Source organism: Physella acuta, unplaced genomic scaffold (assembly GCF_028476545.2).
Source record: "Physella acuta isolate Inbredline_101_S28 unplaced genomic scaffold, ASM2847654v3 ptg000903l, whole genome shotgun sequence".
NCBI classification, from domain to species: domain Eukaryota; kingdom Metazoa; phylum Mollusca; class Gastropoda; family Physidae; genus Physella; species Physella acuta.
In genome coordinates this window covers 1-26,519 of record NW_026732420.1, presented here as the reverse complement: position 1 = coordinate 26,519, position 26,519 = coordinate 1, and the positions used below count along the sequence as shown (strand labels likewise).

General features: G+C 45.7%; 1 protein-coding gene across 1 annotated transcript in view; it reads right to left on the bottom strand.

Moving 5' to 3' along the window:
- LOC131953055 (activated Cdc42 kinase-like) overlaps positions 1 to 17,949 on the bottom strand; it is a 45,898-nt gene extending 27,949 nt beyond the window's left edge. Inside the window, exons 1-2 of the mRNA XM_059316069.1 lie at positions 17,477 to 17,949; positions 5,073 to 5,323 (exon numbers count right to left, since the gene is read on the bottom strand). Coding sequence (XP_059172052.1) covers positions 5,073 to 5,323; positions 17,477 to 17,510 — 285 coding nt within the window. The 5' untranslated portion in view covers positions 17,511 to 17,949. The remainder of the gene's footprint in view (positions 1 to 5,072; positions 5,324 to 17,476) is intronic.
- Positions 17,950 to 26,519: the final 8,570 nt, after the last annotated feature.

Below are 26,519 nucleotides of genomic sequence, written 5' to 3'. Positions count from 1 at the left end.
TCTTTACGTCATATGTCAAGTTCATTACTGTGATATTTTAATCATACTTGTCGAGCAAGGTTAATTTTTTAATTTTTTTCTCCCCCTCCCCCCCGTCGGGAGGAGCATTAGTCTGGGGATGTGCGAATAAAAATCTAATTTTATAAAAAAATATTTTTTTTCTATTTCGTCGGATCGGTGAGGGTGGGGCGGTGGATGTGCTCTGTGGCAGTGACACCCCCCCCCATGACACACCAGAAGAGATGCCCAAGAGAATCTCTGCTGTAAAGTATATTTACAGTAGCAGTCAAGTCACAAAATCTTTCCAAGATACTACCGATGTATTATCGCAGCATTAATTTGAAAAACGTTACAAATACTTAAATCACAGTATTTAAAGCTATGAATTACAGCCTTTTAGTTTTTCTATAGACTATCTGATCCCAGGTTCGGGGCATACGTTTGTGGATACATTTGTATACTATAGAGCAGAACCAGCCCTAGTTGTAAAGGCTGGGAGGGTGCCAAGTCTGCGAGAACCGCTGGAAGGAAGTGGAGCATGCAAGTCAAGGTAAGGCCTGGATGAGTCACGGTGTCTACCTGCAGGCCACGTCTTGAGGGAAATGGGTTGGCTGAGTCAGGTAACTGGTGTACACTTCATGCAGGCTAGCGGTGTACACTTCAAGCAGGCTAGCGGTGTACACTTCAAGCAGGCTAGCGGTGTACACTTCAAGCAGGCTAGCGGTGTACACTTCATGCAGGCTAGCGGTGTATACTTCATGTAGGCTAGCGGTGTACACTTCATGCAGGCCAGCGGTGTACACTTCATGCAGGCTAGCGGTGTACACTTCATGCAGGCTAGCGGTGTACACTTCATGCAGGCTAGCGGTGTACACTTCATGCAGGCTAGCGGTGTACACGTCATGCAGGCTATCGGTGTACACTTCATGCAGGCTAGCGGTGTACACTTCATGCAGGCTAGCGGTGTACACTTCATGCAGGCTAGCGGTGTACACTTCATGCAGGCTAGCGGTGTACACTTCATGCAGGCTAGCGGTGTACACTTCATGCAGGCTAGCGGTGTACACGTCATGCAGGCTATCGGTGTACACTTCATGCAGGCTAGCGGTGTACACTTCATGCAGGCTAGCGGTGTACACTTCATGCAGACTAGCGGTGTACACTTCATGCAGGCTAGCGGTGTACACTTCATGCAGGCTAGCGGTGTACACTTCATGCAGGCTAGCGGTGTACACTTCATGCAGGCTAGCGGTGTACACGTCATGCAGGCTATCGGTGTACACGTCATGCAGGCTATCGGTGTACACTTCATGCAGGCTAGCGGTGTACACTTCTTGCAGACTAGCGGTGTACACTTCATGCAGGCTAGCGGTGTACACTTCATGCAGGTAACTGGTGTACACTTCATGCAGGTAACTGGTGTACACTTCATGCAGGCTAGCGGTGTACACTTCATGCAGGCTAGCGAGGGTCTGCAGTCTCACACTATGTGGTAATTCAGTGCTTCTATCCACACTGTAGTAGAGTAATGCAGTGCTTCTATCCAAAAACGTAGTATTTCCACCACACACCGTAGGATAACGCAGTTCTATCTCTACTAAGGCAGTACTTATTTGTATTGTAGGGTCGCGTAGTACTTTTGCCCTCTACATGAAATCCCCCCCCCCCCCCCATCAAACACAGCCCCAGAAGTATCCAAGTCTCCAACAAGGGGACCGAGATTAAGGGCGGGGACGGGAAGCTTATAACGTCACGAGGGAGCAGCACACAATACAAAGTTCACCAGGACTTCAACAGATTACAACATCACTCTATGACCTTGACACATGACTTACCCCCCCCCCCCCCTTCAATCAATAACCAGACAGGTATAATTAACATGACAGATTTTAGCGAACACGGCAATATGCCGAAGGAACATACGCAGATACCGAACATGTACGTAACATGCTGAAATATGTACGGGAGACGTGTTCACAAATCACAGTACACCTTTACAGGAATGTACATAGCATTGTGTACGTACCAGACATGCATAGAGCACACTCAAATGTGTACTAGCGCGATATATAAACAACAAGCCAACGTACACACACGGGCCCAGATTGTCACGTACTTCATTCAGCTAATCAAGGACACTGTAAGGCTACCGTGTCAAAGTGAGGTCGATATGTTTTTTTTTTTTTTTACAAACCTTTAGCAAAACGTGACTCACTGTCACTGTGTCAGTAAAACTTGACTGTGTCACTGTCAACAAAACGTGATTGTGACAGTTTCATCACAACGTGACTGTAAATGTTTGAGTAAAACGTGACAGCGTTACTATGTATGTTAACGACGAGATCAGCGCTGCTTTACTGGACCCTATCTACCCCACTCAAGGAAAAACTATATGGGGCACCCGCAGTTCTGGAGACCACAGTCCAGTACATACACGAAGTTGGACTTGTTTAAGTCCACCATAAACTCAATGAAGAACGCAGAGGAAGAAGCGCTGCTTTCTTTACTACCTTTGTACGTAAAGCTCTCCCATTGCCTCACCCCGTACTCCCATACTATTTTCATGTCCATAGAATAAAACTACGCGGAAGCTCGAGTGTATTTACCATAGCGGCCAACAACAAAGAATAGATGTGCATGTACTCCTCTACACTTTAGCCACGCTGTTAGACCAAGGAGCACAGTCAGCAAAAACCAAATACTAATAAGTGACATCACCACTAACAAATTGTTTGATAACATACCGTTGTCTTGCGTAACACACAAATCGATATGCACGTATTGAACACTAAAATACATATCAAAGTAAGACAGATATACTCGACACGAAATCTACACAAAGATACAACTAGTGTCTACACAGTCCATTTTATAAATACTCTACACCAAGATAAAAATCTGCCTATAAGATAAAATAGTCAATACCGATACAATTAATGTCGACACGATTGATTCTACATGTAGTTTAACTACACCACATGTTCTAGTCAGGGTTTACGAGCTAGGTGGTCAAGTTATCAAACTTCAACGGGTGCTCACCTAGTGGTTTGATTTGATTTTTGTGTACTCAGCTGTATCTCACGTGCCCGCTATCAAAGGCTTATCTCTCTAATGTGTGCAGCAGGATTTGGGATGATCGCTAACGTGTGAGCACTATAGAACTGTTAACATTCAACACATGCGTGCCATCTTAAGACCAGCAAGGTTGTGTTTTCGATGATGAGCAGGGGGAGGGGGTGGTAGACTATTACAATCTACCAGCTGGAACTATATACACAATCTGTGTACCCGGCAGTGACGTACATCTTACAGTCAACTGTTGTGTTGTACACAGTTTAGCATACTCAACGTGACCCTACAACAACGCTTTTAACGTGATCCTACAATAATCAAAACAACGTGATCCTACAATAATCAACCCAACGTGAACCTACAAAAATCAACCCAACGTGATCCTACAAAAATCAACCCAACGTGAACCTACAAAAATCAACCCAACGTGACCCTACAATAATCAACCCAACGTGACCCTACAATAACCAACCCAACGTGATCCTACAACAACGCTTTTAACGTGATCCTACAATAATCAACCCAACGTGATCCTACAAAAATCAACCCAACGTGATCCTACAAAAATCAACCCAACGTGATCCTACAATAATCAACCCAACGTGAACCTACAATAATCAACCCAACGTGATCCTACAATTATACGTTTAACGTGACTCTACAAAAATCAACCTAACGTGACCCTACAATAATCACCCCAACATGATCCTACCATAACCAACCCAACGTAACCCTACAATAATCAACCCAACGTGACCCTACAATAACCAACCCAACGTGATCCTACAACAACGCTTTTAACGTGATCCTACAATAATCAACCCAACGTGATCCTACAAAAATCAACCCAACGTGACCCTACAACAACGCTTTTAACGTGATCCTACAATAATCAACCCAACGTGATCCTACAATAATCAACCCAACGTGATCCTACAAAAATCAACCCAACGTGAACCTACAAAAATCAACCCAACGTGACCGTACAATAACCAACCCAACGTGATCCTACAATAACCAACCCAACGTGATCCTACAACAACGCTTTTAACGTGATCCTACAATAATCAACCCAACGTGATCCTACAAAAATCAACCCAACGTGACCCTACAATAACCAACCCAACGTGATCCTACAATAATTAACCCAACGTGATCTTACAAAAATCAAACCAACGTGACCCTACAAAAATCAACCCAACGTGACCCTACAAAAATCAACCCAACGTGACCCTACAATAATCAACCCAACGTGACCGTAAAAGAGCACACAACAAACAAGACGCTATGACCTTCACCTCTGACGTCACCTACCCCGGATATGTACCCAGCAGGTGGGTTCTGGGTGTATGAAACACGTGATCAACCAAGCGTTGAAACAATTATCAGCCACAGTATTGATTCACCTGTGTATCGCGTCACATGTACCACCCAGTCACCTACGACCCGAGGATCAAGTCTAATAACATACACAGGTAACAACAGCCTTATCCTTCTAGAAGATCTAGCTAATCAAACAGTGTCAGGTCTATAGGTCCACAGGCAATCGTCAGTCTTAAAGTTTACAGACTTAAAGCCTTCCGACCAAGTCTTAGAAAATCATGCAATTCAATACACATCGAGGCTAATAACAGTGGGTTGTTTTCCATAAGCCTACACTAATCACACACTTGTTGAAGGCGTGAGGGAATGAAAGATCAGTACTACTAACAACACTGAGAGTACAATCTTACACCCTCTGCAAACACTTCGTTATACTGTTTAACCATCAACATCATATTAGTTATTAGACAGTTACCAACGTAAGAAACCTATTTCTCTGCTCTAGTCCAACAGAAAAAAAAAAACTTTTCTCAACAATAGACTATTGAAAATAGAGGTTAAACTATAAAGATAAGAAAATAATAACCATAGAAGTAGAGAAACATAAAAGACGCATGAAATATGACAATAAAGGAACATCACCAGCTCCTACAGACAATGTTAGAACTACGACCTACCTTTCTGAGTTTGTTAATGGCCCCTTGAGGACACTCCTTCCTGTAGAACTTCTTGAGCCGCCGCATCTCTGGCCGCGTCATGCCGATATCCTCCAGGTCCTCCTCCTTGACATACTTGAGGTGCTCCACCGTGGACACCTTGAGGCGCGTGAGCAGGGACGAGTAGTACTCACCCAGCTCGGCCTCGGCCAGGAACTCTTGCAGGTCTCGCATGGCTGGGGGACTTCCCGCCACCTGCACGTTATCACTTCCTGGGGACACAACAAGGGGGGTACGTCATACGTTGGCTCAGGTGATGGGGGTCTAGAACAGAAGGGGTATGTCATACGTTGGCTTAGGTGATGGGGGTCTAGAACAGAGGGGGTATGTCATACGTTGGCTCAGGTGATGGGTGTCTAGAATAGAGGGGGTATGTCATACGTTGGCTCAGGTGATGGGGGTCTAGAATAGAGGGGGTATGTCATACGTTGGCTCAGGTGATGGGGGTCTAGAACAGAGGGGGTATGTCATACGTTGGCTCAGGTGATGGGGGTCTAGAACAGAGGGGGTATGTCATACGTTGGCTTATGTGATGGTGTCTAGAATAGAGGGGGTATGTCATACGTTGGCTTAGGTGATGGTGTCTAGAACAGAGGGGGTATGTCATACGTTGGCTCAGGTGATGGGGGTCTAGAACAGAGGGGGTATGTCATACGTTGGCTTAGGTGATGGGGGTCTAGAACAGAGGGGTATGTCATACGTTGGCTCAGGTGATGGGGGTCTAGAATAGAGGGGGTATGTCATACGTTGGCTCAGGTGATGGGGGTCTAGAACAGAGGGGGTATGTCATACACTGGCTCAGGTGATGGGGTCTAGAACAGAGGGGTATGTCATACGTTGGCTCAGGTGATGGTGTCTAGAACAGAGGGGGTATGTCATACGTTGGCTTAGGTGATGGTGTCTAGAACAGAGGGGGTATGTCATACACTGGCTCAGGTGATGGGGGTCTAGAACAGAGGGGGTGTGTCATACAATGGATCAGGTGATGGGGGTCTAGAACAGAGGGATATGTCATACGTTGGCTTAGGTGATGGTGTCTAGAACAGAGGGGGTATCAGGGTTCGTACTGCTTTTTGAAAATGAAATTCCAGACTTTTTCCAGACATTTTCCAGACTTTTTTGGAAAAATTCCAGACTTTAGACAGATAATGTGTTAGCGAATAATTTTTTTAAAATGATGCACTATTTGTACTGTCATTATAATTACTTATACTAAATTGACATTTATTTTAGGCGATTGAGCTATATTCATAGTGAACTTTCTCTAGCCAAATTGACAAAAAAACATTTTTTCTAAGTTTGCCTACACCACCCTACCTAAAATTTTAAGAATTAAAATAATTGATTAAAATGATGCAACTATTTTGTTTCCAACATTAGACTTATATAATCTGTTCCTGATCTAATTGCTTATGTTTTCAATTAAGCTATCATTAAAATAGTATTGCATAATAGTGAGAGTTAATTACTTTAAAGAATAATAATGTACTGTATTAATTTAGGTCTGCTCTTGTTAAGTAGCCTAAATAAATATAGGCTACTTGTAAAAAAAAATGTGGAGCAAAAAAAAAAAAAAAAAAAAAAAAAAATAAATCATTCACTGTTTGTGCTTATAGTAATAGCTGAGAAACGGGTCTGCAATAAAAAAAAAAAGTTGCCGGTATCCTTCTTTCCCCCCCCCCCCACCTTCCCCCCAACAGACTCGACACGGCGAAGGGGTCACTGTGAGGTCATAGTAGTCTAGACTACAGTATGCCTGTTTAATACGTCATAACATGAACTGTGCTGTGACTTATACCCCCTCCCCCACCCAATGTACCAAGCAGTACCAACTACGCACTTGGGGTCACGGTGAGTTCACACAAGGGACCGATGTTACAAGGAGGGGGGTAGTCTAACTTTAATCGTCAGCATTTGCAAAGATTTCAAAAACAGTTTAATGGAAGGTGAATTAAAATTAAAGGGACCATCCATTTATGACGTACACATGGAGGGGGGAAGGGGTCGGAAGATTTTGTGATTACATTCTAAAACAAACATAAAACTTGTATCTTGCGAGTAGAAAGTAAAATTAAGACGACTGTGCTGGTGTTTTAAAAACCATCACAGCGTGTAAATAAAACACGGTATTTATATCTGCCCTAACATTATTGCGAGAGCGTGTCGTCACACTTTATAAAACCCTCCTCCCGACTTTCCGGAGTGTGACGTCATTTATGGACGACTCCTAAATAAAAATAGTACCTCTTTGTTAAGCTGAAGCAAACAGAAATACAGATATGAACCCAATGAGGCCTTGCGACTTATTAATCTTATAAATGTAAATATTAATCCAAAGTAAGTGAGCGCGTGTTGACAGAGGGCGGGGGAGTGGGGAAGGGGGGGGGGGGGTCTAAAATCCGAAAAATTGTTGTAAGTCATAAATGGATGACGCCTTACAGACTGATACATTATATCTAAACTACCACTCACACATCTCCCCCATAACTTTTTGTTATGACTGCCTGCATGCAAACTCAAACGAGGAAAAAATAGCGGGTAAAATCGAGAGCCTAACAATTCTGAGGGCGATCATTCTTTTATTAAACGACAATCTTAAGTACTTGTAACACATTCACACGGTCAGTCGTGCCACAAAAATATCTCTTCCCTCCCTTCCCCTCTTGTCCCAATGACGTAGTAACTGAGCATTTTTTCTGCGAACCAGCGAAAAACGTCACAACACAGTGTAAACCCGCGCAATAGCGCGGGGAAAAAATTGGAGTAAATTCACTTAAAAATAGCAATTTTTTAAGTTGGAAAATATGGACTACGAAGTTTTGTTTCTAAAACTAGATTCCAGACTTTTTCCAGACTTTTAAAAAATCCTGCCCAAAAACTAGCGATTTTCCAGACTTTTTTAAGTCTTAAATTCACTTTTCTAAATTCAAGACTTTTTCCAGACTTTCCAGACTGCGTACGAACCCTGGGGTATGTCATACGTTGGCTCAGGTGATGGGGGTCTAGAACAGAGGGGGTATGTCATACGTTGGCTCAGGTGATGGGGGTCTAGAACAGAGGGGGTATGTCATACGTTGGCTTAGGTGATGGGGGTCTAGAACAGAGGGGGTATGTCATACGTTGGCTCAGGTGATGGGGGTCTAGAACAGAGGGGGTATGTGATACGTTGGCTCAGGTGATGGGGGTCTAGAACAGAGGGGGTATGTCATACGTTGGCTCAGGTGATGGGGGTCTAGAACAGAGGGGGTATGTGATACGTTGGCTCAGGTGATGGGGGTCTAGAACAGAGGGGGTATGTCATACGTTGGCTCAGGTGATGAGGGTCTAGAACAGAGGGGGTATGTCATACGTTGGCTTAGGTGATGGGGGTCTAGAACAGAGGGGGTATGTCATACGTTGGCTCAGGTGATGGGGGTCTAGAACAGAGGGGGTATGTCATACGTTGGCTCAGGTGATGGGGGTCTAGAACAGAGGGGGTATGTGATACGTTGGCTCAGGTGATGGGGGTCTAGAACAGAGGGGGTATGTCATACGTTGGCTCAGGTGATAGGGGTCTAGAACAGAGGGGGTATGTCATACGTTGGCTTAGGTGATGGGGGTCTAGAACAGAGGGGGTATGTCATACGTTGGCTCAGGTGATGGGGGTCTAGAACAGAGGGGGTATGTCATACGTTGGCTCAGGTGATGGGGGTCTAGAACAGAGGGGGTATGTCATACGTTGGCTCAGGTGATGGGTGTCTAGAACAGAGGGGGTATGTCATACGTTGGCTCAGGTGATGGGGGTCTAGAACAGAGGGGGTATGTCATACGTTGGCTCAGGTGATGGGGGTCTAGAACAGAGGGGGTATGTCATACGTTGGCTTAGGTGATGGGGGTCTAGAACAGAGGGGGTATGTCATACGTTGGCTCAGGTGATGGGGGTCTAGAACAGAGGGGGTATGTCATACGTTGGCTCAGGTGATGGGGGTCTAGAACAGAGGGGGTATGTCATACGTTGGCTCAGGTGATGGGGGTCTAGAACAGAGGGGGTATGTCATACGTTGGCTCAGGTGATGGGGGTCTAGAACAGAGGGGGTATGTCATACGTTGGCTCAGGTGATGGGGGTCTAGAACAGAGGGGGTATGTCATACGTTGGCTCAGGTGATGGGTGTCTAGAACAGAGGGGGTATGTCATACGTTGGCTCAGGTGATGGGGGTCTAGAACAGAGGGGGTATGTGATACGTTGGCTCAGGTGATGGGGGTCTAGAACAGAGGGGGTATGTCATACGTTGGCTCAGGTGATGGGGGTCTAGAACAGAGGGGGTATGTCATACGTTGGCTTAGGTGATGGGGGTCTAGAACAGAGGGGGTATGTCATACGTTGGCTCAGGTGATGGGGGTCTAGAACAGAGGGGGTATGTCATACGTTGGCTCAGGTGATGGGGGTCTAGAACAGAGGGGGTATGTCATACGTTGGCTCAGGTGATGGGGGTCTAGAACAGAGGGGGTATGTCATACGTTGGCTCAGGTGATAGGGGTCTAGAACAGAGGGGGTATGTCATACGTTGGCTTAGGTGATGGGGGTCTAGAACAGAGGGGGTATGTCATACGTTGGCTCAGGTGATGGGGGTCTAGAACAGAGGGGGTATGTCATACGTTGGCTCAGGTGATGGGGGTCTAGAACAGAGGGGGTATGTCATACGTTGGCTCAGGTGATGGGGGTCTAGAACAGAGGGGGTATGTCATACGTTGGCTCAGGTGATGGGGGTCTAGAACAGAGGGGGTATGTCATACGTTGGCTCAGGTGATGGGGGTCTAGAACAGAGGGGGTATGTCATACGTTGGCTTAGGTGATGGGGGTCTAGAACAGAGGGGGTATGTCATACGTTGGCTCAGGTGATGGGGGTCTAGAACAGAGGGGGTATGTCATACGTTGGCTTAGGTGATGGGGGTCTAGAACAGAGGGGGTATGTCATACGTTGGCTCAGGTGATGGGGGTCTAGAACAGAGGGGGTATGTCATACGTTGGCTCAGGTGATGGGGGTCTAGAACAGAGGGGGTATGTCATACGTTGGCTTAGGTGATGGGGGTCTAGAACAGAGGGGGTATGTCATACGTTGGCTCAGGTGATGGGGGTCTAGAACAGAGGGGGTATGTCATACGTTGGCTCAGGTGATGGGGGTCTAGAACAGAGGGGGTATGTCATACGTTGGCTCAGGTGATGGGGGTCTAGAACAGAGGGGGTATGTGATACGTTGGCTTAGGTGATGGGGGTCTAGAACAGAGGGGGTATGTCATACGTTGGCTCAGGTGATGGGGGTCTAGAACAGAGGGGGTATGTCATACGTTGGCTCAGGTGATGGGGGTCTAGAACAGAGGGGGTATGTCATACGTTGGCTTAGGTGATGGGGGTCTAGAACAGAGGGGGTATGTCATACGTTGGCTCAGGTGATGGGGGTCTAGAACAGAGGGGGTATGTCATACGTTGGCTCAGGTGATGGGGGTCTAGAACAGAGGGGGTATGTCATACGTTGGCTTAGGTGATGGGGGTCTAGAACAGAGGGGGTATGTCATACGTTGGCTTAGGTGATGGGGGTCTAGAACAGAGGGGGTATGTCATACGTTGGCTCAGGTGATGGGGGTCTAGAACAGAGGGGGTATGTCATACGTTGGCTTAGGTGATGGGGGTCTAGAACAGAGGGGGTATGTGATACGTTGGCTCAGGTGATGGGGGTCTAGAACAGAGGGGGTATGTCATACGTTGGCTTAGGTGATGGGGGTCTAGAACAGAGGGGGTATGTCATACGTTGGCTCAGGTGATGGGGGTCTAGAACAGAGGGGGTATGTCATACGTTGGCTCAGGTGATGGGGGTCTAGAACAGAGGGGGTATGTCATACGTTGGCTCAGGTGATGGGGGTCTAGAACAGAGGGGGTATGTCATACGTTGGCTTAGGTGATGGGGGTCTAGAACAGAGGGGGTATGTCATACGTTGGCTCAGGTGATGGGGGTCTAGAACAGAGGGGGTATGTCATACGTTGGCTCAGGTGATGGGGGTCTAGAACAGAGGGGGTATGTCATACGTTGGCTCAGGTGATGGGGGTCTAGAACAGAGGGGGTATGTCATACGTTGGCTTAGGTGATGGGGGTCTAGAACAGAGGGGGTATGTCATACGTTGGCTCAGGTGATGGGGGTCTAGAACAGAGGGGGTATGTCATACGTTGGCTTAGGTGATGGGGGTCTAGAACAGAGGGGGTATGTGATACGTTGGCTTAGGTGATGGGGGTCTAGAACAGAGGGGGTATGTCATACGTTGGCTCAGGTGATGGGGGTCTAGAATAGAGGGGGTATGTCATACGTTGGCTTAGGTGATGGGGGTCTAGAACAGAGGGGGTATGTGATACGTTGGCTTAGGTGATGGGGGTCTAGAACAGAGGGGGTATGTGATACGTTGGCTCAGGTGATGGGGGTCTAGAACAGAGGGGGTATGTCATACGTTGGCTTAGGTGATGGGGGTCTAGAACAGAGGGGGTATGTCATACGTTGGCTCAGGTGATGGGGGTCTAGAACAGAGGGGGTATGTCATACGTTGGCTCAGGTGATGGGGGTCTAGAACAGAGGGGGTATGTCATACGTTGGCTCAGGTGATGGGGGTCTAGAACAGAGGGGGTATGTCATACGTTGGCTTAGGTGATGGGGGTCTAGAACAGAGGGGGTATGTCATACGTTGGCTCAGGTGATGGGGGTCTAGAACAGAGGGGGTATGTCATACGTTGGCTCAGGTGATGGGGGTCTAGAACAGAGGGGGTATGTCATACGTTGGCTCAGGTGATGGGGGTCTAGAACAGAGGGGGTATGTCATACGTTGGCTTAGGTGATGGGGGTCTAGAACAGAGGGGGTATGTCATACGTTGGCTCAGGTGATGGGGGTCTAGAACAGAGGGGGTATGTCATACGTTGGCTTAGGTGATGGGGGTCTAGAACAGAGGGGGTATGTGATACGTTGGCTTAGGTGATGGGGGTCTAGAGCAGAGGGGGTATGTCATACGTTGGCTCAGGTGATGGGGGTCTAGAATAGAGGGGGTATGTCATACGTTGGCTTAGGTGATGGGGGTCTAGAACAGAGGGGGTATGTGATACGTTGGCTTAGGTGATGGGGGTCTAGAACAGAGGGGGTATGTCATACGTTGGCTCAGGTGATGGGGGTCTAGAACAGAGGGGGTATGTGATACGTTGGCTTAGGTGATGGGGGTCTAGAACAGAGGGGGTATGTCATACGTTGGCTTAGGTGATGGGGGTCTAGAACAGAGGGGGTATGTGATACGTTGGCTCAGGTGATGGGTGTCTAGAATAGAGGGCACAATACCAAAAAAAAAAAAATGGACAGAAAAAATGTGCGCGGACATTTGACCGCAGGAGTTATTGTTGTTGCTTCAAAAGTTGTATTTTAGTAATTCTAATCTACGTTTACGGCGGCATGAGCTATACAGAAAATCTATTTCTGTAGGACACCTTAAAGTTCCGTGTGCCACCTGACACCGTGACTGTGCCACCTGACACCGTGACTGTGCCACCTGACACCGTGACTCACCCACCTGACACCCCACAGGAGTGTTTACCTTCATGCTCGCACACCACACACACTTTATTATTATTTAAACAAATATTCTCGGAAGGTCGAGTCTGTCGAGCCAAACTTTAAAATGTGGTTACACACAGAATATACAGGATGTTGTGTTTGATATTATAGATAACGTTAAGTGTATTTTCCTGTCGACCCAACTCACGCAGAGAACTACATATTCAATACATTACAACAAGATCAGCTCTCGAAGATAATATCGATGTACACAATAGTACAACTACCCCGAATAATTCACACTGGATGAGTTACTACCATCCCTCAGAATTCCCACCCTTCTTCACTACAACAGAACCACCCCTCAGAATTCACACCCTTCTTCACAACAACAGTGCCTCCCCTCAGAATTCACACCCTTCTTCACTACAACAGAACCACCCCTCAGAATTCACACCCTCCTTCACAACAACAGAACCACACCTCAGAATTCACACCCTTCTTCACTACAACAGAACCACCCCTCAGAATTTACACCCTCCTTCACAACAACAGAACCACACCTCAGAATTCACACCCTTCTTCACTACAACAGAACCACCTCTCAGAATTCACACCCTCCTTCACTACAACAGAACCACCCCTCAGAATTCACACCCTTCTTCACTACAACAGAACCACCCCTGAGAATTCACACCACTGTTACAACTTACATTCACCCCTAAAGAATCCCACCCCTCGTCACTACAACAGAACCACCCCTCAGAATTCACACCCTTCTTCTCTACAACAGAACAACCCCTCAGAATTCCCACCCCTCATCACTACAACAGAACCACCACTAAGAATTAACGACAACCCTGCCAATTCCACTGACCAGATGGCATCTAAACAGCCAGGCTGGCATGTTTATCTACACCTCTGACATGACACTTCCAGGTCAATGGGGCCAGTTTGGCAGCCTCTAACGGTCCCCACGATAGGCAGGTCAAACGAAATGGCTTTCAGCAGTTTACCCTGGCTGTACACTACCGTTCTCTGGGAGAGCATGACCCTTGTAGGCTAAATATAGGCCGGCGATTCTTAGGAGTCTCTGTATGCCGTAACCAGGACAATGTATTGCAATGGAAGTTTTGATAATCTAAACATCTACAGTTGTGTATCGTTGAAGATCAAATGCAAGCGCCAAACACAAAACATATTTCGACCTTAAGGCTTCAGCAGAACATACCTATAAAACAAAAAAAATTGAAAACGTTTTCCACTTTTTTCCAGCGTCTTATTGACATCAAATTGAAATATCTTTTATTAGGAGTAATGCTTGCAACATAACTGCGTATGTTTTGTCTATCACTCAAACAAAAATGGTAGGAAGACATTTCTGATAACCATAAACCCTGACGCTGAATTAAACTAAAGGAACATGTCGCTAATGCCACTACTGTCAATCGGCAGAGACCTACAGTACTAAACTGATGCGTAGCGCGGCGGCTAAACATCGCCACAACTCACTGAAGCCTAAACTACTCACCTGTAGTTAAAAACCTGAAACACAACCTGTAGGAAATCATCGTGTCACCACAAGGCTGGTCTGAGGTGAATGACTCCAGCATTACAGGCGACATTTGTCGAACCTCTAAGAGGATTACAGTACAAGAGACCATACGATGGACGGTTCCCACACTGGCAGTCCACGACACACCTTCACGGGAATATGTTGGAAGATTCAATGCTAAACAACGGACTATGTGCCGGACAATACCCAAAGAGAATTAGCGAGCCTATTCCCAAAGACAAGTGGCGAACAAACTAGTTTGTCGGGAAATTCGTTGGACAATTTGTCCGGCAATACCAGGAATATACTCGTAAGCTTTTGGTTTTTTTCAAAAGAGCAGTCAATATGATGCTTTAGTGTTTACACTACGCTTCAATTATTGCATTCAAAAATGTGGTTATTGAAAACACACAGTTATTCCATAGAGTGCAGCCTTTACAGCACTGAATGAAGAAATCGGACTACGGGCCAGCACAAGCTTAAACAAAGCCATGTGGTTTATACAAAGGTGCATGCGCTGACAAAGTCTTGTCTAGCCATTAAGTCCACTTGTACTATCTGGATGTTCCTCATATCGTGACTGCCAACAACCCCCAGTCAACAAATGGATTCCCAGTGCCACTGAGTAGAACAGTTACCTGCGGCTGACCCGGAAATGAAAAGCTGCCACCCTGTTGGTTCCAATTAGCCGGTCTCAGGTCCAGGAAGGGGAGGTAATCTTGTTAACCTGTACAGTGCCACAGACTCGAGCAGATGGTCAATACAGGGGAGGCTACACGTACGTAACAGGGAGTACAATTACAACTTCCTGGAGGCTGGTACTAGGAGGATGGGGGGAGGTAGCAGGTAAGATAAACAAAGGAACCGGGGGGGGGGTGTGAGTCACCTGGGGATGTCTAGAGAAAACGTGCTACATATATCTGGAGCCTGATGATGATTCGCTTCGTATGTTGGCTATGCCAGAGTTCAAGGGTCGGTATTTTAAGTAAGCTGCGAGTATGTCACGAATGGCTGGAATCGCTACTCACACGCGCATACTGTAGTTGATAACAACACGGACCCGGTCACCAACCAACTCGATTAGAGAAAGTTCAAGTCATTCGTGTACACATATTTAGTGAACCCTACCATGGACATATATTTGTATTTAAGCGAACTATTTCATGTAGATACAGTCTAGTGGACACTTTCTTGTACACATATCGGCAGTGAACACTCGCATGTGCACGTAATTTTATGAAACCATTAATGTTCTCATTTCGGTTTACAAATACCCGTGTTGAGGTTCTCATGAGCCATTGTCCAAACGGGAATATCAATATTATTTAATGCAATGTTACTTATGTAGAGTATGTGGTATAACGTCGTATAGGGCATGTAATGTATTGTGTACGGCTAAGTGAAGTTACTCGTCGTGATAATAACATGTTACGTCGTGTAACTAGCTGAAGTAACGTCATTCGGGGTAACGTAATAGTGTAACTAGGTGAAGTTAGGTCCTGCGCGAGTTACATAAAGGTTAAGTCGTGCAGGACAGGGTAAAGTTAATGCGGGGGTAACAATGTTACGCAGCATAACTAGCTGAAGTTACGTCCTATGGGAGTTACATAATGTCACGTCGTGTAACTAGGTAAAGTTACGTCCTACGTGAGTAACATGTCACGTCGTGTATCTAGGTAAAGTTACGTCCTACGTGAGTAACATATTGTTACGTTGTGTAACTAGGTAAAGTTACGTCCTACGTGAGTAACATATTGTTACGTTGTGTAACTAGGTAAAGTTACGTCCTACGTGAGTAACATATTGTTACGTTGTGAAACTAGGTAAAGTTACGTCCTACATGAGTAACATATTGTTACGTTGTGTAACTAGGTAAAGTTACGTTGTGTAACTAGGTAAAGTTACGTCCTACGTGAGTAACATTGTTACGTTGTGTAACTAGGTAAAGTTACGTCCTACGTGAGTAACATAATGTCAGGTGGTGTAACTAGGTAAAGTTACGTCCTACGTGAGTAACATAATGTCATGTCGTGTAACTAGGTAAAGTTACGTCCTATACGTTGTATAGACCTAAGCCCCACTCCCCACACCCCCAGCATTACTCAACTAGGTCACGTGGTGTAGAGCCTGCTGGTGTAAAACCTGGAACAGTTCCAGACGAACGTCTAACACAGGCACGAGATTTATCTCAAACATTAACTAGGTGCACCCCACCCCTCCTCGGGTTACCAGTGTGGGGATGGGGGAGAGGGGGAGGGAGGGTGGGATGGAGTGGATGAATGATGGTAGATAAGGCAGGAGCAGTAAGCGTGGTCAGATTTAGAAGTCTTTGATGGAAGAGATAAGGTTAGCAGGAACACAGCAATGAATGGAAGGAAACAGAACTCTCTTGTCCGCCGCTAGATTTCATGACGTGCTCCTGTCTATGGGAGTTAGCGTGTCCGGACTGTAGCAAACAGAGTATCACACAACTAGGCAAACTGCGTGTCCGGACTGTAGCAAACAGAGTATCACACAACTAGGAAGCATGGTATCAATACTAGGGGAACAGGGCATTAACCCCCCCCCCCCCCCGAGTAATTACCCCCCGACCAGTAGGACATTACCTCCGGGTCATAGCTTAAGGGTCAGAGTTTGGGCTAGGGCTTATGCTAGGGTTAGAACTAGGGTTAGTGTTAGGATCAGGGTTAGGCTTAAATCAATATTTAGAGTTGGGTTTGGTTTTCGGTTAATTTTAGGTTAAGGTGAATTCTCGGGTTTTTTGTCCTGGTCTTAAGGTTAGGATTAAGGTAATATGTGGGTATATAGTTGGAGTTAGAATCAAGATTCTATCTTGTTGGATTGGGGGTGGGGGGGGGGGGGGGGTAATTGCTCCGGATGGGGGGGGGGTGTCCAGGGGGGTAATGTCCTGTAGCCCAATACTAGATAGCTCTCTATGAAATAGATACCACAATAACTACTGTAACACAATACGGCACTTCACAGCTTTCTTAAAAAAAAAGCTTTATATAAATTATTTATTTTATGTTATCGCGAACCTTATCCTGACGGATTTTGTACCATACCGCGACACCGGCATATAGAAACCGATATAATACCGAAGAAAAGATATACTCATTTTCTACAAATACATGTAGGCCTATTCGCAATGCAAAAAAAAAATTTTTTACCTTAGAATGAACAAGTCTAGCAAAACATTAATCAAGCATTTGTATTTGAATCCAAACAGTAATGGCGAACCAGATCTTACCACGATAAAACTTTGGCGAGCCTGGATAAGACATGGATACAGGTCAAGGTCACTCGTTACTGGACCACATAGTTGAGAGCTGGTCAGTTGGTCCTACAGTTGACGTCCCACTATCTCCGACATGAATCGTGCACTAATCCCAGGTAGTATCCTTCATGAATAGTGTACACAGATATCTCATCCACGCGCTGTTTACCAACGTGTCCGCGGGTTATCCCATCATCGACATGTCTTCAATGATCCACTACAACACGGGCAACAATCCTACAATCCCTGGCCGCACCTGACTCCTGGCTCACGTTCACTTCACGTTTTCATGCTCGTGCGGTGCCAATACGCAATGAAGAGAAGAAAAAACGAGAAGAAGAATAAAAGACAATAAACATCCTGACTGTACGGAGGCTGGGAGAAAACAGGCGCGCCTTCAGCTTGGACTACACCAGCGTGGTAAGGAAAACAAGCGGTGATACAGTCTCGCCCAGACTGCGAGCATTGTTTCAATCCAACCCATCTCCCCACCACCTAACATAACTACCCTGGATTTTTTCTCTCTCATTCTTTCGTACCATCATTGCGACCTCAGGCTATTCTTCCTCCATTCACCGCCCTCCTCCTTGCCCCACCCTCCCACGTGATCAGCACCCAAACAACGAGGCACATCTCAGATTTCAGCCACTGATATCCAGGATTTATAGTGCTAGACCACACGACCCTCGCTGGAGGGGCAGAGATGGAGGGCGCAGCGGGAGGTGGGTGGGACGGGGGTGGGTTGGGGGGGGGGGGTCACACAGAGATGGAATATGAGTACCGAAATGAAAAGATAACAAAACCGAGTAAAAATAGTACTGCGAGCAAGCTGGGATGGAAAAGCAAGGTTGTGTAGACGTAAGAAACAAAAAAAAAAAAAAAATTAAACTAGGACGTGACTTAAGTGAACTTGTGGTCACACATGACCCCTAAATGTGGTCCCACATGACCTCTAAATGTGACCCTACACGACCCCTACGTATGGTACGACAGAACCACTATTTGGGGTCCCACATGACCCCTATTTGTGGTCCCCTTAAAACGTTCTACCTAAACCATTAAAGCCACCTTTAGTGTGGTCCTTATGTCTTGTAATCAGGTTTCGTTCTAAAACTGTTGTATTAACGTCTCATAGGTAGGACGTAACGCAAATGGTCTTTAAGTTCCATTTTATAAACCGTAGCCCAAAATTCTCACACCCATACCAACAACAACAAAATCAGTTCGATTATATATTGCTGGCCAGTGACGATTAATAGAAAAAAAACTGAAAGATAGCAGTAAACCCTCTACACCCCCAATCAACTCACCAGACCCAAGGTTCAACATGCACTTCACCCATCTGATGATAGTCGCGGCAAATACCGTGGGAATGTGGCAATTAACTAAGCAAACTTTACCCTTCATCTACCATTCTGTTTGGTAACCTTTATTCAACTATTCGGTGGGCCCCACACTACAAATACCGAGGGCACGACGTCCCCGCTTTGAAGTGTGCCTCCTTTGTTTAAATGTAAGGCATTCGGCTCGTGATTCAATATGAAATAGCTCCAGCCTACAGCTAAACGTAAGAGTTTATGACCATTCTATTATACTGTAGCGGGACCAACTTTCTGCTTGTGTGACCAAACTGTAGCACTTCAACAGGTAGCTCTTATGTCAGTGTGGCACTGCACGTGTTTTCTGTGGTAAGGGGGTCTGACAGCTTAGTGACACTAAGGGACGACAGGCTGTTTCTACAGACAGGCTGTTTTCTAACAGCGCGAAGGCACGAAAGCTGTCACACTGCCATTAAGACATGGCAGTTGTACCAGGGCCATTAAGACACGATAGTTGACGCAGTGTCATTAAAATATGACATTTGTCCTAGTGCCATTAAGACATGACATTTGTCCCAGTGCCATTAAAACATGACATTTGTCCCAGTGCCATTAAAACATGACATTTGTCCCAGTGCCATTAAAACATGACATTTGTCACAACGTCATTAAGACATGACAGTTGACCAGTGCCATTAAGACATGACAGTTGACCAGTGCCATTAAGACATGACAGTTGACCAGTGCCATTAAGACATGACAGTTGTCCCAGTGCCATTAAGACATGACATTTGTCCCAGTGCCATTAAAACATGACATTTGTCACAACGTCATTAAGACATGACAGTTGACCAGTGCCATTAAGACATGACAGTTGACCAGTGCCATTAAAACATGACATTTGTCCCAGTGCCATTAAAACATGACATTTGTCACAACGTCATTAAGACATGACAGTTGACCAGTGCCATTAAGACATGACAGTTGACCAGTGCCATTAAGACATGACATTTGTCACAACGTCATTAAGACATGACAGTTGACCAGTGCCATTAAGACATGACAGTTGACCAGTGCCATTAAGACATGACAGTTGACCAGTGCCATTAAGACATGACAGTTGTCCCAGTGCCATTAAGACATGACAGTTGTCCCAGTGCCATTAAGACATGACATGTGTCCCAATGACACCAAGTAGCACCACATGGCGCTACTGACGTGCACAACAGCAGGGGGCTACTGACCACCTGGGAACAGGAATGTCGGTACACGGAGATAAAATTCTTATTGACCGCGTTTGACCTAGATCATACCACGTGACCTGAGTATCTACCTGACCTGGAAGCTTCACCTGTCACGAGAATTCCCATAATTCCCATTCTTGAAATGGAACAATATCCCAGCAGCTACGTCTACAGAAACATTCAAGTGTTATCAAATGATTCACGCCGTAGACTTGACCCACACGCACATTCCACAGCAGCAAGCTAAAATAACAACTGGATCCCATTACACATTGTAGTAAATGGAAGAGGGCCATAACAAGTTGTCGTATCCTAAAGTTTACATATAGAACATTGTACAAGGTCATACAAGTTTTAATATAGAACACGTTATAAGGTCATACCTCAATATAGAAAAATGTACAAGGTCATTCAACAAGTTTAAACATAGAAAATTGTACAAAATTATACACGTTTATATCTAGAACATTGTACAAGGCCATACTAGTCTACACATAGAACGTTGTATAAGGGCATACACGTTTGAACACAGAACATTATCCAAGAGCGTAGTCACCATGCACAGTTCGGCAGAGGTTCCTAGGTCTTTACAAGAACAGAGACGTCGACGCATTACGTTTGCTTTCACTTACAATCGTTGTATTACCACTAACGTCAATATCAGACCGTGATCAGTTGAGACAGTTGACGCTAATTAACGCTAATGGGAATAATTAACGGTATTGGGAATAAATCACGCTAATGAGAATAGATCACGCTGATAGGAATAGATCACGCTAATGGGAATAATTAGTGGTATTGACAACAGTTCACGGTAAAGGAACCTGTTACGCTATAGAATAACACGAGGAAAATAGTTGACAAAAAAGGTAATGGGGAAAGTTCATGTTCAACATACATGAAAGGAACCAAATAGCAACACTATGCATCGAATTTAAAAAAAAAATCCTATTATTTCACAAGCCATATTTTACTAATTAGCTCTTGGTTAATTGAAAAACAAAGCCAAAATAGATAAGGCAGTCTACACAACGGAAGTGACGAGATATCATGTTCGGGAGTTTATTACTCTTTTTACAGGCAGAAAACAGGAGCTTGAATGATTTGGGGAACTTAAAACAGGCAGAAAACAGGAGCTAGAGTTGTGTGATTTGGGGAGCTTAATACAGGCACAAAACAGGAGCTAGAGTTGTGTGATTTGGGGAGCTTAAAACAGGAGCCAGAGTGGTGTGATTCGGGGGGCTTAATACAGGCACAAAACAGGAGCTAGAGTTGTGTGATTTGGGGAGCTTAATACAGGCAGAAAGAAGGAGCTAGAGTTGTGTGATTTAACGTTGAAGTAGTCTGTGATCAATTATTCATACCGTCTGCCGAGACCAGACGGCCATTTTACTGGCGTGGCGGGAAGAGAATTGTAGCGGTAATAGGAAAGTAATGGAGGACAAATAGCACACGAAAACATCTGGTGTGGAAAAATGAAAGGATGGACAAGACTTACAACACAGACATGGCTTACAACTCACTCGGAAAACTAGACCCAACCACATAATCAATGTACAGCCCCCAAGGTCAACCTGATGCTAAAAAAAAAAAAAAAAAAAATAAAATAAAAAATAAAATTCTCTGAATGTCGATAAAGGGAAGCGAGGAGAAAATGAAATTAAAACCAGATCCACCCCCGCCTCACCAAACAGACGAACAAACGGTAGCCGATAATAAAGCTATCCCTGACAGGGTATCCATTAATCCACCATCCTACACCCCAGCCACCATTGGTTCGCTTCACCCAGATAGCCGCTGGTCAAGCCACAGAAGTGATTGGTCTCTGTGTGTGTGTGGGGGGGGGGGGAGGGGGGGGGGGTCAGACACGCGCACTCTATTTTTAAAACAATAATGGCCGCCGGCGTCCGAACCACAGTACACATAATGTACCATTAAGTGGAACCACTGAGTCGCTGAAGTGATTGGTCAGTGTGTGTGTGTGTGGGGGGGGGGGGGTGTCAGGCACGCGCACTCTATTTTTAAACAATAATGGCCGCCGGCGTCCGAACCACAGTACACATAATGTACCATTAAGTGGAACCACTGAGTCGCTGAAGTGATTGGTCAGTGTGTGTGTGTGTGGGGGGGGGGGGTGTCAGGCACGCGCACTCTATTTTTAAACAATAATGGCCGCCGGCGTCCGAACCACAGTACACATAATGTACCATTAAGTGGAACCACTGAGTCGCTTAGACCAGGCAGGAATCAGTGGTACCGCCGGGTATAAAAAAACATGTCTTGAACGGTGCACGATGCCAGAACAACAGTTTGGTACGGTCCAGGCACGGGGGACGCCTGCTAAAAAAATCAATAACCGTTCCATCTCGACGCCAGGCTGCTGGGAACATTGGCCAGGACACGTGACATCTGGGGAGTCTTTGACAAACCCTTCAAGAACCAGTTTTCTCTTCATCTGGGTGGAATGGGGGGAGTGGGAGTGGGGGAGTAATCACCAGGCACGATCAAATCTTTGTTTCACTCAACACACAGACATTCAATCAGTTATCAACTGGTTCTCTGTGCTGTGCTGCCCATGTACTACACACACTGCATTTATGTCTATTTCAGTGTTTCTTCCAGACTTTTTTCTCAGGGGGGGGGGGGGGGGGGGGGATGGCACTTGAAATCTTCGGGGGGGGGGGGGGGGCGGTAAACTTTCTTCGGGGGGGGGGGGGGGGCGGACACTGTTAAAAGTATATATTTTCTATATAAATTATATAAATTCCATTTCGTTCGGGGGGGGGGGGGGGGGGGGGGGGGTGTAAAAAATTTTCGGGGGGGCTTCGTCCCCCCCGAAGAGATGCCTGGAAGAAACTCTGGTCTATTTATACCGTGTTTAGATAGCACCTTCGCTCTGCCATTCGGTTAAACAGCGATAATATATATATATATATATATAAGTGTACTAGCACTCATGGTTTATAAAACCCATATTTTAACCACAATAACAGCACTCCGAGTTAAGCTGCATAGTGGAGGCACCCCAAAATATCCATATAATCAAATAGCCGTCACCCCCCCCCCCCCCCTCTAGTTGTATCAGTATAAAACCATGTGAAACACAAGAATGATTGATACGTCCCCACAGGCAGGCTACAGAGTCCCCTACTTTGTGACAAGAGCTTAAAGCGGCCCCCAAGCTTTCAACCAACCTCCCCGGTCTAAGCTTGCCCAAGGAAAGCCTTTGATCAAACTAGTTTTTTGTGTGCGTGAGGCGCTAGAGATGTTGGGTTAACACTGGCTGGGATGTGGCCATCAAATAAACACACGACTCAACACACACGCCCTGCCTCGACTCGAGATCTGATACAATACCACTGACACAACTGACAACATTCAAGTGGTGGCCAAAGTCAGGGCTCGGCAATATATAACATTCAAGTAGTGGGCAAAGTCAGGGGTCGGCAATATATAACATTCAAGTAGTGGGTACAGTCAGGGCTCGGCAAATGATAACATTCAAGAAGTGGGCAAAGTCAGGGGTTGGCAAATGATAACATTCAAGTAGGGGGCAAAGTCAGGTGTCGGCAAATGATAACATTCAAGTAGGGGGCAAAGTCAGGGGTCGACACAATAAGACACCTAGTAAAGTAACAATAGACTTTCAATTATAATTCAAGAAAATTTAAGACAGAAAAAAACAACAAACAAACTGAAATAAAAACTACTGGGGAATGTAGAGGTCATCTTACAAAATTTCCATTTAGGTTTTTTTCCTTCCGTTTTTAAGCTGAGTCAAACCTTATAGTTAAAACCCCATTTTTTGTTTGTGTTGTTTTCCCTATCATATATCGCGCCTTGTATAACAACAGTCTAATAATCAATGCTAGGATTTGGGCACAACACTTTTTTTTAAAAACATGAAATTACATGACGGAAGGTGCAGGGATTCAATAACAGTACTTTGGTTTCTACTCGACGAATCATGAATTCTTGAAGAGAACTAACCCAGCCCGAATAAAGCATGTATATTGGCATGAACTGCACTCTACAATATACAGCTCGTAGTAAAGGATCATCGACATGTTCAGGGCATTCTTTTATGGCAGATAAAGCAGTGAATGTGGTCTTTTTCAGGGCATTCTTTTATGGCTAGACACAACGGTGAATGTTATCTTTGTGTCGCGTAGGGGACAGAAGGAATGTTGTCTACCACAGATAAGGGATGTCATACATGCTTACTGTCACATGCTGTTGGCACGACAACAAATGTCAACTGTTGGCATGGTCAGAAACGTTGACATGACCCCACCAATGTCAGTTATTGGCATGACCCCCAATGTCAACTGTTGGCATGACCCCTAATGTCAGCCTGCTAATACCAGCACAAATGTCAGTTGTTGGCATAACCCAAATGTCAGTTGTTGGCATGGTCAGAAATGTCAACTGTTGGCATGACCCCTAATATCAACTGTTGGCATGACCCCTAATATCAACTGTTGGCATGACCCCCAATGTCAACTGTTGGCATGACCCCTAATATCAACTGTTGGCATGACCCCCAATGTCAACTGTTGGCATGACCCCCAATGTCAACTGTTGGCATGACCCCTAATATCAACTGTTGGCATGACCCCTAATATCAACTGTTGGCATGACCCCTAATATCAACTGTTGGCATGACCCCTAATATCAACTGTTGGCATGACCCCCAATGTCAACTGTTGGCATGACCCCCAATGTCAACTGTTGGCATGACCCCTAATATCAACTGTTGGCATGACCCCTAATATCAACTGTTGGCATGACCCCCAATGTCAACCTGTTGGCATGACCCCTAATATCAACTGTTGGCATGACCCCTAATATCAACTGTTGGCATGACCCCCAATGTCAACTGTTGGCATGACCCCCAATGTCAACTGTTGGCATGACCCCTAATATCAACTGTTGGCATAACCCCTAATATCAACTGTTGGCATGACCCTAATATCAACTGTTGGCATGACCCCCAATGTCAACTGTTGGCATGACCCCTAATATCAACTGTTGGCATGACCCCTAATATCAACTGTTGGCATGACCCCCAATGTCAACTGTTGGCATGACCCCCAATGTCAACTGTTGGCATGACCCCTAATATCAAACTGTTGGCATGACCCCTAATGTCAACTGTTGGCATGACCCCTAATATCAACTGTTGGCATGACCCCTAATATCAACTGTTGGCATGACCCCCAATGTCAACTGTTGGCATGACCCCTAATATCAACTGTTGGCATGACCCCTAATATCAACTGTTGCATGACCCCCTAATGTCAGCTGCTAATACCAGCACAAATGTCAGTTGTTGACATGACCCCCCCCCCCCAATGTCAGTTATTGGCATGACCCCCAACGTCAGCTGTTGGCAAGACCCCCCCCCCCCCCAAAGTCTGCTGCCAATACCAGCACAAATGTCAGCTATTGGCATGACCCCCCATTATCAGCTGTTGGAATGACCCCCAATATCAGCTGTTGGCAAGACCCCCCCCCAAAGTCTGCTGCCAATACCAGCACAAATGTCAGCTATTGGCATGACCCCCCAATATCAGCTATTGGCATGACCCCCCAATATCAGCTGTTGGAATGACCCCCCCAATATCAGCTGTTGGAATGACCCCCAATATCAGCTGTTTGTGTATGAGCCATGCCTACTGTCACATGCTGCCTGCTCCTCCTCCCCCCCCCCCCCCCCTTCAGCTCAACAAAGATAAAATTCCACTTACTCCACAGAGCCAGGTCCACTTATAGAATCACTCACTTGATCCGCTTCACCTAATTGCATACCCCCGGGAATATTTTTTTTCCTTTCTCAAAAGCACGTGGTTACCATAGCAACCACTCTTTAAATCTAACCATCAAATAGTTTCAACATGATCCGAATAGTTCCAAAACGCCAAACTTGCCCTAAGCCCTACAAATGAATACATCCAGCAGCGGCCTGTCTTGCAGCGTTAAGCCATAGACAGCCCAGCTGTATCTTCCTCTAATGAATCAGGTGTACCGGCAGTGACGTAACTAGGCTGACTGACATGGGCCCCAATGTGTGGGCTCTAGTGGAACACTGGGACTCTGTTCTTCTAGCAGCCTCAACACCCCGCCTTATGCATACCCTCCTTCTGGTCAGCTTATCAACGTTTTTTTCTCTCACACTTTACTGGATATAGTTTTCTCGCTGAAACTAGGCTAGAAGCTTTTTTTTCTCCAAGCATATGAAGAAGTGTTCCGCATTTCTCTCCCCCACCCCCCTCCCCACAGCCCTTTCCAGCCTCCATTAAAAACTCCTGCATGGCGCCGTCTTTGAGATAAAAAACAAACACAGAGGGGAGGCAACTTGTGTCCATTCATGATTGTTTGTTGCTTGCAGGCTGACAGAGTGGTTTAGTCTCGGTTTGAAAATACATCGTGGGAAACCCCAATTCATTCAGT